Below are 16,684 nucleotides of genomic sequence, written 5' to 3' on the forward strand. Positions count from 1 at the left end.
ATTCTTAAGTTATACAAACACCTTATTAAAGATCCAGAGGATACAGTTCCAGCAGAGATAATGAATAATAGAAGATTCTATCCTTATTTTAAGGTATGAAAACAATACCACTATTTTTATGAATTAATTAATTACATTAATAAGAAAATGTTATAAATTATTTTTTCATGTTTATATAGGATTGTGTGGGAGCAATTGATGGTACCCATGTTCCTGCAAATGTTCCTGTTGAGATTCAAGGAAAGTTTCGAGGACGAAAAGAAGGAACAACACAAAATGTTTTAGCAGCTATAACTTTTGATTTAAAGTTCATATATGTTTTAGCTGGTTGGGAAGGAAGTGCACATGATTCACGGGTTTTAGGTGATGCATTATCAAGATCTAGTGGTCTAAAAATTCCAGAAGGTATATAATAAATTATTTTATTATATGCAATAAACATATTAAATGTGTTACCAGATAAAGATAGTAATAAGTTTTATTTTTTTTAATTTGTAGGGAAATATTATCTTGGTGATGCTGGTTACGGTATTCAAAAAGGAATAATTTCTCCTTTTCGTGGAGTTCGATATCACTTGAACGAGTTTACAGAACGTGCACCAGAAAATGAAAAGGAGCTATTTAATCTTCGACACTCTTCATTGAGAACCGCTATTGAGCGAGGGTTTGGTATTTTGAAGAGTCGTTTTAGATCAATTGATGGAAAATCTTTTTGGTCCTATGAAACACAAGTAGATGTTGTGCTTGCATGTTGTATTATTCATAATCATATAATGGGGGTTGATCCTTATGACTTTATAATGGAAGAAATGTGTTCGGATAGTGAACCAATTAGACGAACAATCAACTTAAGTCAACGGGAGGAAAGGGAAGAGAATAGGGAGTGGATAACAAAAAGAGAAATGATTGCATCAACCATGTGGAATGACTATAACACTCAAAGAAACAATTAATTGAGTGTTAATTATGTGTTTGTTTTTATTATGTGTTGCTTAAGTTTGTGTTATCTTTGTTATGTATTTGGAGTAGATATTGACTTTATTATAATTTCTCTTTTAATTATTAATTGTAGTTTTTATATGAAATTTATTAAATCTAAATGTTGTATGATTTTATTTTGTATAAATTTATAATTTCTTTTTTGTAGAAATGAGTTCCACGCAGAATGAAAAATGCAAGGGCAAACACTTCACATGGTCTAAGCCTATGTCTCACATGTTGCTTGAGATATTAGCTGAGGAGGCACTTAAAGGAAGCAAACCTTCTTCCACCTTTAAAGCAGAATCTTTTGTTAAGGTGGCTACAGAAATCAGTCAAAAGTTCAACGTCCAATGCAAGCCTAAGCATGTGGAAAATCATCTCAAGACTGTGAAAAAAGAATGGGGAATAATAACCAAGCTTAAAAATAAAAGTGGCTTTGGCTGGGATGATTGTTTGAAGATGATTACAGTTTCGAAAGATGTATATGATGAAGAAGTAAAGGTATGATAAATATTATACTCTTTGTAATTTTTATATTTACTTTTGTTTTTAAAATGTTATACAATGAACTAAAAAATTGCATATTCTAAACTTTATGAACAGGCACATCCCAATCATGACAAGTTTCTCAACAAAAAACTTGATATGTACGAGGCAATGGCAATTGTTGTTGGAAAAGACATGGCAATCGGAAATTATGCGAAATCATATGCTGATGTGAACTTGGAAGAGAACACTGAAGAGCAATCAATTTCAATTGAAAATGAAGGTGAATATGAAGAAAGTTATAAAGGAAAAGAAACATCTTCCTCTAGTACACAAAAGAGGCAGCATAGGAAGAGAAATCGCATGTATGAAGATGATGGTATTGAAAAGTTGTCTAAACAGATTGGAAATGTAGCATTTGCAATTCAAAGTCTCAGCAAAAATCAACTTGATGTTAATGCGCTGTATACGGAAGTGATGAAAATTGAAGGCTTTGATGAGATCACTCTTGGGGATGCATTTGATCATTTGGTCCAAAATGAGATGTTGGCAAAAGCATTTATGGCAAAAAATGCTAATTTGAGGAAAATTTGGGTTCAAAATTTTGTGAACCGACACTGCTACAGACCTGATTGCTAATATGGTTTGACTATGTTTAAAATTTGGGTTCAGACTATGTTTGTTATTTAACGAGTATGTTTACTTGTTTAATTCGGTCTAGCATGTTTATGTTTGTAATTTGAACTAATATGTATGTATAAGACATCGAAACTTAATATTTATGCATGACTATGTTTGATGTTAGATATTTATATTTATATCTTGATGTTTATTTGATATAGATGGAAAGGATATTAAAGAGATAATTGCCTTTACCCGTACAAAAAAAAATATTTATCCAAAAAACCCATAAAAATATTTTTGTATGTATTTATCTTTTAAAAAATTCTTTATACCAAAAAAAAAAAACTCAAATATATAACTCTTACCATAAACTAATTTGGCTTTCTTCATATGAAAAAAAAAATTATTTTAAGCTTTTAAAATTGAAAAAAATATATTAATAGGTTTTACGTAAAAAATATTTCACAAGCTTATTTTTCTATAATATGATATGATATATATATAGTTATATTTTATAAAATAAGTTATGTATGGATATAAGATATAATAAAAAAAATTCATCATTATACTTTTTAGATTTTATTTTTTTTTATTGTAAGTGATTAAATATTTTATATATATTAGATAAACTTGAAAAAAAAAATTAATTCATTAATAAATTATTTTCCAGTTCATTTTCCATAACACAACCAAACACTGGAAAGTGTTTTCCAGTTTATTTTCCATAACACTGCCAAACATCGAAAAATATTTTCCCGGAATTCACTTTCCCCGGAATTCACTTTCCAAAAGGAAACCATTTTCCTGCAAACAAACGGAGCCTAAATACATTTCTCTGTTTTGAGTGAATATTGTCTCTTCATTTGATTTGAGCATTTATATTAATTATTGACCAAACTTTTAAAAAATAATTTCATATTTTGTTATTTTTAATTGAATTAATAAAAATTAAATTCATTTTAACAAATCTTTTTGACGTCAAGAACTATTTTTTTATATAGAAAATAAAAATTAAAAAAAATTATAATCAATGAATATAATTGAAAGTATCATATAATTTAAATATAAGTGGAAAATCTCAACTTAAAATACCAAAAATTATTTTTTTAAAAAAATTGTTTTTAGTAAATGATAATGGTAAAATCAAATAGAAAAACAATATATATATATATATATATATATATATATATATATATATATATATATATATTATCAAAGCATGAGAATTAAAAAATAAAATTGACAAATTGATTTTACAGATCTCAATGCGAGCTAGCTGGAGAAGAAACGCCATTAAACCATGGAAAAAAGGGGGTGAGGTCTTTCTTATCCTCCAAGAATAAAACATCGCGTTTGATCTACATTTATTGATGACAATGGAGGACAGATGGATACAGGAAATCAGATCTTTCATTTTTCCCATCCCAGGAAAGATTCAATGCTCTCATCCCTCCTAGCTCTTTCTTCGAAAGGAAAAAAGAAAAAAGAAAAAGTTGACGCAAACATGTGATCTTCCATGTTTTGATTGCTTTTAGTTTGATGGCTGTCTAGCGGCATGCCACACACCAAGTAAAGGGACCTTATCACAATCCTGCTCCCAAAACAAGGCATCCATGTCCATCTCCGTCCTCAACTTAGGAGGCCACAGCTATGTAGTTCTTCCATTTTCTTTGAAATGGCTCCGTGTCCTGATGAACACTTCCGACGAGATAATCCTTAGCTATACTTCCTAATAGCATGTCTTTGATCAAGGTTAAAGGGTGTTTGATAATATAATAATAAAAAAATATATTTAAAAATATATCAGAATAATATCTACACATTAAAATAATAATAAAACATTAAACTTTGATGGGTGTAACTTAATTGGTCAGATTTTGAATTTATTTCCTAAAAATCACAAGTTTGAGTCCTACAAATTTTAGAGTCACTAGAAACTTATGTGATCATTAATTTTAGGGCCTGTAAAATTATTTAAGGTGCGTGAAAGCTAACCAGAACATCACCACGTTAATAATAAAATAAAAATATTAAAAAATATTAATTTTTTCAACAGTACTCCCGGACAGTTCATAAAAATACTCTTAGCCAAGAAGATTTTCCACCTTGAAAATCCCTTCATCAACCTTTTTGTCTATTCATCTAATTGCGACTGGCTATTTGATAATGACGTCCTAGCAACTCAAATTAGCTTGTCCACCATCAAGTTAAACAAGTCAAGGAAATATTGATCACATCCGCACTCTTTGTGCATTTATTTCTCTGCTAGTTACGTTGGCAATGATGACATTTCAACTTAACTTTTTCCCTCAGAATTTAACGTAGTTTAATTGTGTTTTCTTCTGATTTTCTTTCTGTAATTGATAGAAGAAATACAACCCATCCTATATTTAAAACTAGGGTTTTGATTTCATTCTTGAACTCATGGTATTAAGAAGGATAACAGGCGCAGTAACATCCAACTTTCGGTAACCAAAAACGAAAAAGAGAGAAAGAAAGGTGATGGCAAGAGAGAGAGATAAAAAAGTGAACGCAATTTTATTAAAGATTCCCACCATTCAACATTTTAAACCATATCTTCATCTGAATGATTGTCAACGAGAACTTTTTACCTCCCACTAAATGGAATTTGAGTTTGAATTAAAGTGTTTCATTAATTAGTCAAATATCATGTTCAAGATTATTATTTATAAGCTAGCTGTCGATGCTGCAGCCTGTGGATGGCGAAAGCCTTCACAGGGGAGGAAGAAAATGCAGCAAGGTATAAGAATAAAGAGGAGATGCAGGTGGGCTGGCTAGTATTCGTGGGATCAGAGAAGACACAAGAGTGTGGGTTTGTTGTGGTGGTGGCTGTTCTTGAAGGGTACACAATCTGAGAGATGCGAGCTGCTTGCTAGCATAAAGTCAAATGTGTTACTGGGAGTTTATGGTATATATCGAGCTGCTCCCAGAACGATAATGGAGGTCTCCGTGCATGCAGGAGGAGTCAAGCTAGAATGTTAATGGAGGTCCGTGCAGGCAATCTTTCAATATTAAAAAAATGCAATAAATCGGGAACGATGAAGATAAGATTTGGCCGATGGAGGTCCATTGGTCTGCGCACCAATGATTCTTATATCTGAAAACGGGCATGGAGACAGCTACTGCGGTAACTTCCAACCCTCTGCAGCCTCGTGTGTGTGTATTAAATTATTTTTTTACTCAAAAAAAATCAAGCTTTAACGCTGAGTTATTTTTGTTTTTTTTCACTAACTCAGTGGTAAATTATTTGAGAGTGTATGCGTTTTTTTTTTTTTTTTTTAACAGAGTACCCTAAAATTAATAGAATTTAGAACTATTGATTAAGAGCTTTTATAACTTTTCACAAGTTTCTTAATAATAAAAATATTTTTTACTTCCAAGTTCAAAAAATTATTAAGCTATTGTACAAGAGTTTTTTAGATTTTTTCATTATTCATGGATAATGAAAGCATGTTTTGAACCTTAAAAAAGACAAAAAAAAAAAAAAAAACCTTTGTATTTAGGGGTATTTTTACACTTTTACATGGATATTTTGTGTAATTAACAGTCATAGGAGTATTTTGATATTTTTAACGCTTAATTTTGGATTTTTTAATTAGAAAAATTATTGGAGCGTGTTCCAAATATGCTAGCGAGTGAATGACGTTCACATCATTCAGGTGGCGCGGGTGACATCACCTAGTGGCCCAATCTATCTATCCATTGTCTCCTTGAATGTGAAACCATATCCTTTTTCATATTATATGATGCGTGTAGGTGTATGGTAGTTAGATTGTCATCGGTGATCATTTGTCTTTTTTTTTTTTTTTTTTTCTCTTTTGAGAGATAAAGTACATCATTATCTTCTTTTTTAAAATTTTAGTCTTCCATATTTTAATTTCTTATTTCATTTTTACTTTTTTTATAGAAATTTTTTTTTCTTTTGTTAAAGTTATTTTTTAATTCAATTTAACCTTTCAATTGAAAATTTTTATTTGTCCTCTAATTAATTTTTTTTACCCTAATTTTTTTTCTAGATTTTTTTGTGTTATTAATTATTATTTTTAATTATCTTTTAATATTTAACTCATTAGGATTCTACTTCATCGGCTTCTTGAGAGTTTAAAAATTCAAAGATTTTAAAAAATATATTTAGACTATAGTGTCAAACAGGTGATCAGCTGTACCATGCTGACTTGCAAGGCGCCTGATGATGGATAGAATCATTCAAATTAGCAAGAGTGCTTGTTGATTCACGAGCAACTCTTTTGGATGTTAAACTCGGAAGCTAGCTTCAGGAATCTTTACAACAAGAAGAAATCCAGCAACTATTGACTGTTACGGAGATGATATATCTGGGGGCAAAGGGAAGGTTAAGAATTTCCAACGCCTTGTTCAACACATTATCTTGGATTATCTCTCAGATTTCCTAGCCAGCCACGTTCTCAGTTCTCTCAAATAATGCTTGAAAGCGATGATGATGGCAGGAGCATTCGCGAAACCATATTTATTAAATGAATTCTGAACAGTTCATTGTCAAACCGACAAGTTAGGAGATGAACAAGGTTCTGTGAAATTCTATTAAATGAATTGGTTGAGAAACCGATGCCAAAAAGCAGAAGGAGAAGCTTACAACAATATAAAAGTAGTGTAGATGCTACAAAAATCAATCTATAGAAACAGGAATGTTAATAATACTGTTACAAATGCCATCAATGACAGGGTGAGAGAGGAGGAGGACGAAGCTAATATCTGAATGATGAAATTGCAATTCCCTTGGGAAATATTCTGACTGGTAATCGTGGCCAGGCCTTCAAAATTACAGGCGAATTCATCCTGGTTTTGTACCTGGTAGTACATGTTGAAAGCATATGAAGCATTCCCATTGGAGTCCAAGCTGTTGCAAGAAGAGCCATATCCAAGTGCAGTGCAGTCTGAACGTGAGCAAGCATAATCTACGTTCTCCGCAAGCTTGCTAAGATCCTTAGCATTTGGATTAAACATACACCATTTAGCCGGAAGATATTGCACATTCGGCGCGCCCGCAAGAAACTTGTTTTGATTCTGACCAGTAAGATCTAGAGGAAATTTTGGCTGCCCGTCGTAACGAAAGATCCCCCAATGGCGCTCAAAATTTCCAGGAGCGATGCTCTTGGCATCCTCGTCAAGAAGACCAAACAAGTAAACTTCAATGTAGCCAGGCCGAAGTGGAGTGCCTCTATTGCCTACAAGTCGTGGTATAAGTCCATTGTAAAATCTAATAGCATAACCTATGTTGGCATTCTTGTCCCCATCTGTGGGCCAGCCTACCTCGCCTACTACAATGGGCATATCCCCATGCCCCGCTGCTTTCAAGGCCGAAACCAAGGTGTCAAAGTTGGCATAAAAAACGTTGGTGTACTGAATCCCAGTGCCTCTGTCTACAACAGGTTGAGGAGCCCCATCAAAGAAAGCATAATCGAATGGGAAATCATCGTTCCCATAAAGACTTAGGAAAGGATAGATGTTCACAGTGAAAGGCGCTCCGTTCTGACTCAAAAACTGAACAATCTGGGTCATAATGTCATTGATATCAGTGCGGAATCTTCCAGAAGATGGATAAGCTTGGTCATCTGGCGAGCCGTAGACATCAGCATTTAAGGGTACAGTGGCCTTTATGGAGTCTCCTACCCCAGCATCGTTAAGGGCATTCTGTATGTTCCGAAGTGCTGGGAAGGTGGTGTTTAAGAATGAACCATTATAGGATGTGAGGAAAGGCTCATTACCAACTGCTACATACCTGTTCAGAGACGATAAAAATATTTAGGAATGCAGAAGTTAATTGTGAATTTTTATTCTCAACAACATAAAATGCATTCACAGTCAAATAATGAAAGTAAAGCTTCCAATTTATATGCTTGGAAATGAAATAGTTAGTTGCTGATTTGCATAAATTCCTTCATTCAACAGAATCAATTTAATGCAGAGATATAGAATTCAAACACAATATCCACACACACACACACCATCTCTTGTAGTTTAAGAAGATAGAAATGTTTTAAAGCTCTAATGCACCCACCTCCAGATGCATTTTTATAGGAAATTATGGATGCCAAAGCACAAAAACCATTCAGAAAAGGAGCCACCTAAAGGGAAAATCGATTTTATTTTCTGTTTCTCAAAATTGATCACAAGAATAAATCCTTTTTTTCATTCTATTCTACATAACACACCAATAAACTTTTGGAATATAAATATCTTTTACTAGTAACTAACCACCGTTCCATCTCACAAGTAAACATAATTTCTAAACCAATGAGCATTTGGCCATGTCTCTTTTTCTGAGTTCTGCACCTGCCAACTTCAGAGCTAATATAAAATCTTGTATTTCATATCATTTCCGAAAACACCATGAGTATCTGAAAAGATGGAAAATGTGCAGGTTGAATTTTAAATAAGAATTACAGCAAATTTAAGTGGAAAACGATGTGTTATGTTATGGAACTACACACCCCTTTCAATTAATTGCCACATGTCATCAAGCACTGGATATGGAGAAACCGCACAGACAAGTCTAGTAAAACATTATTCTCTTGTTCTACTTATATCCCATACCAATTGACTTTCGGAGTGGCCAAAGTTGCATTCCATTTCTCCTTTTCAGTACATACAAGTTCTCTCAAAGAAGTACAGCACTGAGAATATGATTCTCCAAAAAGTTTTTGAATGCATACGAAAAGGAAATCAAAATTTCACATGGATAAAAACTGGAGTGCTCAGTGAGATTCCAAAGCCCAAACTCCCATTTTATTTTCCTAGAAACTCTCAGCATGTGCTATCATATTCTATAAAACAGATTACTCAGAGTAGAAAACGATTTACATTTTAATGACTCGCCTAACAATTTGGCAAGCAAAACTTGCGCGCATCGCATTAATGCCTACCAAATTGTTAGCTTCTCCAATTAACAAATCACAACTGTCATCTTATGGAAGATTCAACAAACAAGTCAGCCATTTTAACAATTCCTACTGTGGAAGCTTCTATATTCCTAAGTATGACATTGGATGGGGATAAGAGGAGCTGAATCTGTATAGCAAATGTAATAAAGTATCTGAAATTGCTGCATCTTCATCCAAAAGCAATAGAATTATCAAGACTTCCAAAACACAGACAATATTGCTGCATCTTCTGTCACAATCTGCAGGGCAACTCTAATCACAACTCATACAATCCCACTTTGTTAAATTTGTTTTAAGTAACTCAAATTTAAACTTAAGAAATCAATTCAAAGTCAAATCCTAGAGAACACACCTTCTCAACTGCATTGATTATGCACTAGAAGGCCTAATTACTTCTTCTTTTTTTTTTTGCAATTGCAAGAAAAAGCAAAAAATGTTACCAACATCAAAAACCATAAACTCCTAGTTAATCATATTAATAGAAAAAAATTAGTTTAGAGAGAGAGAGAGAGAGCTCAAGCTTACTTGATGGTAACTCCTCCATTGAAGTTATAACGAGTGACATTCCTCTTGACCCAATCTTTAGCACGATTATAATCACCCATTACAGCAAGCTGATCATTAGGAATAGCAACCATAACTTCAATGCCAGAACCAGCAAGCGCAGTCATTGTATTTTGGTCTGCATCAAAAAGCTTCACTTTTAGGATCCCATTATCCTTCAACATTTGAACAACTGTTTCTGGTGACAATTTATGTATAGCCATAGTTCCCCAATTAACACCAAGACCATGAACACAAGTCCCTAAAAGGCCTAAAATCAAAACCAATCTAAGAAACCAATAAGTACCCATTTTTAGTTCTGGTTTCGAAGAAAAAAATTTCAAGGAAAAGGGAAGACAAGACAACAAAGTAAAGTCGAAGGGTTATGTTAATTGTTGTAACTAAAAACTGAGTTTCTTTCCTTTTTTGTGTGAGAAAGAGAGGGAAAGCAACGGTTTTGACAGATGGGTACACTAAAACAGCGAAAAAAAAGCGATTTAAGGGCCACGATTTGCAGTTCGTGATTGATAGGAGAGAAGGATAGAAACACGCAAAAATCTAATGAATATTTCAAAACAAAGAAAAAAAGAACATAAATATGAATCAAAGACAAAAGTGTAAAAGAAATACACTTTTTTATTTCCTTCTGGTGCGTGAATAGAGAGAATCAACAACCAAGAATCCGCAACTCTTTTAAGAAACTCAAGAAACAGAGCAGCAAAAACAGAGCAAGCGGAGATCCAAACGAACTGATACTCGGTTATGATTAACAAAAATTATATGCTAAAGAGAATGGATTGATCGATTTTGGAAGATGGATTTTGAATGGAAACCAAAAAAACAAGAAAAAATAGAACCGGAAGTTAAAAGGGTAGAAAGATGAAAATCTGTGGATTTGAAAAACACATGAAAGATCTCAAAACCGTGTGTATCAAAAGAGACGCGTTGAATAAAAAACAAAATAGTAAAGAGAAAACACAGAGATAGTTTTTTTGACAATGAGAAAAGGTGAAAGCAGAAAACTCAGATACTAGATAGATAAATAGAGCCAATAAGGAAATGACAAAGCACCACGGGAATGGGTGTATAAACCTAGATTTCTCTAATGGGGGTATTATATCAAGGAACGGCTCCTAACGGCTAGTATTTTTGAGAAATCATTGAGAAGGGTTTTGCTGTTTTTAATTTTTTGTGAAGGTTTTAAAACATTGCTAGCTAGGTCCTACTGTGAAAATAAGAGAGATGAATGTATGATTAAGGTATTAGTACTAATTAAGCAATGTCTAAATAAATGATTAAGAGGTAAGGATTTAAAAAATTTATGTTTCAAAATTTGTGTGTTTGATCATAGAATTCCTAAAAGCATTGAACTGAAAATTAAATCCTTACAAGATTAATTAGGTTTAGATGCTTTGAATCCACATTTGTTTTAATTCAATAATAATAATAATAATAATAATAATAATAATTCTGGAGAATATAGCTCAACCGGTTAGGTTCTAGATTTGTTTTTTAGAGATTACCAGTTACATTCTTATAAACCTTAGGGCTATTGAAGGCTTATATGGTCGTTAACTTCAGGACTCGTGGGATTAATTGAAGTGCACGCAAACTGGCCCGGATATCCACATTAAAAAATAATAATTTGATGGTACTTAAACCATATAATATGGGATAAAGTTGTTTTATTTTTAAATTCTATGTCAATTGCAATTATAAATCTCTGGACTTGAAAGTGTAATTAAAGTTGTTTTTTAAAATATTTTTATTTAAAAATATATTAAAATAATATATTTTTTTAAAAAAATTATCTTTAATATTAGTATATCAAAATAATTCAAACAAAAAAAAGTAAAAGTTAAAATCTTTGATGCAAACTCAACTCCATACAAATATGGAATCTTCAATGCTAGATCATCCTTTTGGGGGGATATAATAAATACTTTGTAAAAGTTATGAAAGATGCTTTTTCTTTCGATCTTCTTTCTCCCTTACTGATTTAGGAAGCAATGAACTGAAAGATGCATTTAAGATTACTTTTTTTATTTTGTGAATGTCATTTAAGTTTTTATCAAAATTAGAATATGCATTTTTATATTCATTACGATGATATTTATTAAATTCCTTTAAATTATATCTATAAAAAAATCAGTTTCACGAGAAACTCCATAATATCATTTTTATGTTTAAAAAATATTTTTTTTTATTTTAGATTCTTTTAAAATACTTATATCAAAACTAAATTTTAAAAAATTTAATAAAATATTATTTTAATATATATTTTTTTATATAAAAAAAAAATATCCTACCAAGTACCAACAATCTCAAGCATAAGCAAGCTTTTTTTTTATTATTATTTACGTGGGTGTCCAGGCCAACTTGTGCGCACCACGACTTATCCCACGGCTCACTGAACATCCTGCAAACCCAATGAGCATGTAAAGCACCGCGGGGGTGACAGACGTGTACGATGAGGTTTGAACCTAGATTGCAGAGGAAGGAAACAAGTCCCTTCAACCGCTGGGTCAAAACCTCAAGTGCGCATCAGCAAGCTTCTTTTCCGAAGGTGACGGTGTATAACATGGTAATGACGTGGCTCCCACTTAATTAAAAAGTATGACAACTCAAGTTACTTTTGCAAGGTTCTCTCCATGCTTATAATTATAACTACATTATTTATTTCTTTACAATCGATGCTATTCCATCATGTACACTTTTTCTAAAAGCTTATCAGATATGTTTGTTGACGCGGAGATATTATGTTTTTTTTCTTTTAATAAACTTTTTTATATATTTTTCGATTATTTTTATATCTGTATTTTAAAATAAAAAAATATATTATTTTAATATAATTTTAAATAAAAAATATTTTAAAAAATAACCGCTAGTACAATACTAAATATTATCATAATACTTTGAAAAATAAATTAAAAAAAAATATTATTTAGTTTCATTAAATCTCAAAAATTTAGATATTAAAAAAAAAAATCTTATTAATTCATTTGATATTAAAACCTTCAACAGAGATATTTATAAAATTATACCTTAAAAATAGAAACTAGATTGTTGCTCATTTGAGAATATAATTATAGCTGTTTTTAAAAGTATTTTTAATTTAAAAATATATTAAAATAATATATTTTTTAAAAAAATATTTTTAAAATCATCATGTTAAAATGATATGAAAATAATAATAAAATATTAATTTAAAATAAAAACAAATAAGTAAACATAAAAACAAATATTTTTTTTTCCTTCCTGGTGTTATAATTATTAAATAGTACAATAAAAGTGACGTTTCCCCACTTTCCAGGCTTTTCAATCGGTCGGTAGCCGACAGTATAATGGGTCCGTGCTGGTACATATTTTTCTCGTAAAACACAACATTTAATTGATACAAATGTTTTTTTCTTTTTTCTTTTTTCATACAAAACAATATTAATGCAAATGTGATTTTAAAAAATAAAATATATTAATAATTTGAGTTATAATATCAACTAAAATTAATAAATTTAATTTATTTTAATTAAATGATAAAAAAATAATGATATTAATTAGAAAATAATTTTTTCAAAATATCACAATAACTTGGGAAAAAACCAAAAGAAGCACCAAATCAAATAAAAAAGGATAAAAAAAATTAGATCGGATCAATAACAAGAAAGAACATAACTGGGGAAAACAAGTTAACTACACAAAAAAATTAAAATAATTAAAAAAATAAGATTAAAAATCAAATAAAAAATACACGGCGGATGACACGCACCGCATTGAATGAAAAAGAAGGTGATGACTCATCTAAACTACACGGCGGATGAGTAGTTTTAACGGTTGGGAGATGTTGCACGTGTCGTCCAAAGTGCGAGGGTGTCTTCCACACGCCAATAGCTTTTTGAATTTAATTATTATTTTATTATGATTAAATATGACAATGCTCTTGACAAAAAAGGAAAAATAACCTGAAAAAAAAAAGAACTGAAAATACATTAATAAGAAAGTAAGTTTTGATATTGTTGATTTAAAAAAAGATTTTATTAATCCAACTGTACACTTAAAAAAAAAAAACTATAATACCCTTGGATCATAGGCTTATAATTTTTTGATTTAAAGATCATTTTAGCATTTTGACTTTTCATAAAAAAAATAAAAAGAATCTAATACCCTTCTAAACAAGGTTACACTTTATTAGATTAAGAGGCAAAAACAATTATTTTAATATTATAATCCACAATAAAACAACTGTTACTACCCGTCGGGACTTGGATATAGTTATAAGATACTTGAGAAGAGGACACGAGGCTTCTTGCCTTTTGGATTTGCAAAGGGATTATTCCCTTTTAGCAAAGCTAGGAAAAAGAAATTCTGATATTTTTTTTAAAAAAGAATTTATTCATGAACAGAAAGAGTATGAACTATGAATCTTACGATGCCAACTTGCTAAAATTAAGCAATATTATTCTTTACTGTCGTATCTGCTCATAATTTTGAAATCTGATTCGAATTATCAGGTTGTTTTGATACTCAATTAATTCGGGGTTAGAATAGGACAGGATTTAAAAAATAGATTAAAAAATAAAAATTTAATGTGACCCGATAACTCAGTTGATCTGGTAAGATCCGGCTGCAAACCCGTTAATTTTTATTATTTTTATTTCTTTTACTAAAACAACATCATTTTGATTTAAAAAAAAAAATTTGACTCGGACAATTTAATGACCCGATTAAAACCTAATAACCCGGTTAAAATTTAGAACTTGAATCTTGAACCGGACCAGATATTAAAACTATATATCTACCACTTCGGATTACGGCTAAAATTACAATTTAAACTGGAATGAACTCACCAATCTTCGTTGGTTCCTCCTTCGTGCACGCATCAAAATCTATCGAACAAGTTGATGAAATCCAGGAATATTGGAGCATCAAAGTCTATCGAACAAGTTGATCAAATTTACCACTGTATATGTAGGGTTCGATCTCAGCCATCAAATTATATCTTTATACTTCGAACGAGAAACATGATTTAATTATATATTACGGTCGGTGATCAGTAATATTAGTTTTTATTTATTTTTATGTTTCAAAAATATTTTTAAAGAATTTTAAATTTTTATTTATTTTAAATTAATATTTTTTAGTGTTTTTAGATGATTTTGACATGCTAATGTTAAAAATAGTTTTAAAAAAATAAAAAATATTATTTTAAATGAAAAACAATATTCCAAAACACAGTTTAATGAAAAAAAAATCAAATTGAGGATGACATTAAAAATATATGTCTTGATTAATTATATTCACTTTGCCGACTGAAAGGCATGCGCTCATGGAATGATAAAATATCTGTTTGAGAGGACGATGGGTTGGATGCTCTGCTTTGCGAGATGTCGTTTTTGGCTGCTGCTCTCAAGTGGCAAAACTCAACAAGAATTAGAAGACGACAAGGCTTCTGAGTCGCTGAAAACAGTCCTCAAACTTGAAAACTCCATGATACTTTGCATAATGACAATGACGTAAAATATATTTTATCTTTAAAATAAAATAATTAAGAAACATAAATATAAAGCAAGAATCTTACACGATTTACTCATTTAAAAAAAATAACGTAAAATATAATATACTAAATTACAAGATAACACAATATTAGTTGTTTGAAAACATGATTTCCATCGCCGTTCCAAATAATGCAAATAATATATGAAAAAAAGCATACTAGAGTTACATCTATGGTCGTCATTTTATGCATTTTTTTCTTCAAAAAAATCTTTTCCCTTTTCATAATTATTCTGTAACTTGTTGGAGTTGTGAAAACTACTACAATGCCCATAAATAATTATTTTTGTCGACGATGATGATATGATCATGGTGTCTCTTTCGAAGGAAGATGCACTGCGCATGCGATAGAGATTTGGTTTTTGGCTGCAAGCACCTCAAGTGGCAAAACTCCACAAGAAGGAGAAGATAAGGATAGGTAGTGAGTCGCAGCTAGTCGACATTGGTACTGCCAGTAAAGTCATGCATTCACATGTCTATGCTCACAACATTTAAAAATATATTTGAGACTGTTCTTGAGCTTGAAAATTCAATAATATTAACTGTTATTGCACATAAGAAATCACACAAGAACTTCATACATGTGTAAGTTATGTATTGACGTGTTTATCCCACGTCTCTAGTCTAGGCATTTTAATAAATAAAATTTGAATTGAGGAGTTAAATCAGGGAATATATTTTGAAGTTGATCTAGCTATTCCAATGGAATCGAATTTTGAAAACCACATGGAATGCAAAGATTGTAAGATTTGGGTTTGGGAAAAGAAAAAAGGACAAGTAAGCCTATTGAATTTTGGAAATGGGCATGTAAGCCTCTATTGCATGTAGTTTATGTTGGATTTAGATTCAAAGAAAGTTTTATGTATTTTTCTAAGGATAAATAAAATAAAATTTATTTAAATTGAAATTATTAATAGTTAATGTTAGAGAAATAGTTTAAAATGAAAACAAATAAAGAGTTGATTTAGAGACATGAAAACACTGTTTTTAACATATTTATTTATCTCACACAAAAACAACACCTATAAAATATAACTAAATCCTCTAAATCTTTAAAAAGAGAAGACAAATGAAAGAATATATATATATATATATATGTTAATGAAATAATAATATTTTAAATTAAACTGAATACGTGTTATTTTTTAAACTAAAATGTCAAAAACACAAATTAATTACCACCAATTTCAATGTCTTTTAAGGAATTATACCAACACTTGATAAAACTAGATCAAGTTAACTTATCCCTTACAAACCTTTATAACCACCTTACTTTTACTGGTATAAACCCAAAGAGAAATATAAAAGAGAAATGTAATTTGGAATTAGAAAATGTTTGTTTTAAAATAATAAATAGTTAGATTGTTTAATTTAAGAAAAAATTCAATTCATGACAACACATATTTTCTTTTATTTAATTTAAGGAAAATTACTCTGAGAATCTTTGTAGTTGGAATTTTTTATTTTATTTTGGGACCGATTTTTTAAAATTTATACTTTACATCCTGAAATTTGAAGATAGGTAACACTTTATATCCTCATGAGTTGGCGCAAGAAAA

The 16,684-nt window shown here is 30.6% G+C and overlaps 2 protein-coding genes and 1 long non-coding RNA gene across 4 annotated transcripts; 2 read left to right on the forward strand and 1 right to left on the reverse strand.

The window, feature by feature from the left end:
• Positions 1-1,149: 1,149 nt before the first annotated feature.
• LOC140954460 (uncharacterized) lies at positions 1,150-2,106 on the forward strand. The gene is made up of 2 exons (XM_073404065.1): positions 1,150-1,482; positions 1,585-2,106. Exons 1-2 carry the CDS (start codon positions 1,150-1,152, stop codon positions 2,104-2,106), a joined length of 855 nt encoding a protein of 284 aa, XP_073260166.1.
• Positions 2,107-4,335: 2,229 nt separating this feature from the next.
• Positions 4,336-6,828, forward strand: LOC118036406 (uncharacterized). Of its 2 annotated transcripts, none has more exons than XR_012167686.1 (2): positions 4,336-5,239; positions 5,712-6,828. It is a non-coding gene; the product is annotated as an uncharacterized lncRNA (long non-coding RNA). The 2 variants fall into 2 exon arrangements; XR_012167687.1 differs by having other exon boundaries at positions 5,772-6,828.
• LOC118036405 (glucan endo-1,3-beta-glucosidase 8) lies at positions 6,649-10,667 on the reverse strand. The gene is made up of 2 exons (XM_035042087.2): positions 9,558-10,667; positions 6,649-7,870 (listed from the first exon to the last, which is right to left on the reverse strand). The coding sequence occupies exons 1-2, from the start codon at positions 9,884-9,886 to the stop codon at positions 6,763-6,765; spliced, it is 1,437 nt and encodes a 478-aa protein (XP_034897978.1). The 5' UTR covers positions 9,887-10,667; the 3' UTR covers positions 6,649-6,762.
• Positions 10,668-16,684: the final 6,017 nt, after the last annotated feature.

Source organism: Populus alba, chromosome 13 (assembly GCF_005239225.2).
Source record: "Populus alba chromosome 13, ASM523922v2, whole genome shotgun sequence".
Classification (NCBI taxonomy): domain Eukaryota; kingdom Viridiplantae; phylum Streptophyta; class Magnoliopsida; order Malpighiales; family Salicaceae; genus Populus; species Populus alba.

Bases quoted from the DNA above. Each gene is read 5' to 3' on its own strand.
- LOC140954460 (XM_073404065.1), top strand. From the start codon at position 1,150: ATGAGTTCCACGCAGAATGAAAAATGCAAGGGCAAACACTTCACATGG. The intron at 1,483-1,584 runs GTATGATAAATA...CTTTATGAACAG, and splicing joins TATATGATGAAGAAGTAAAG to GCACATCCCAATCATGACAA.
- LOC118036405 (XM_035042087.2), bottom strand. From the start codon at position 9,886: ATGGGTACTTATTGGTTTCTTAGATTGGTTTTGATTTTAGGCCTTTTA. The intron at 7,871-9,557 runs GTAAGCTTGAGC...GTCTCTGAACAG, and splicing joins AATGGAGGAGTTACCATCAA to GTATGTAGCAGTTGGTAATG.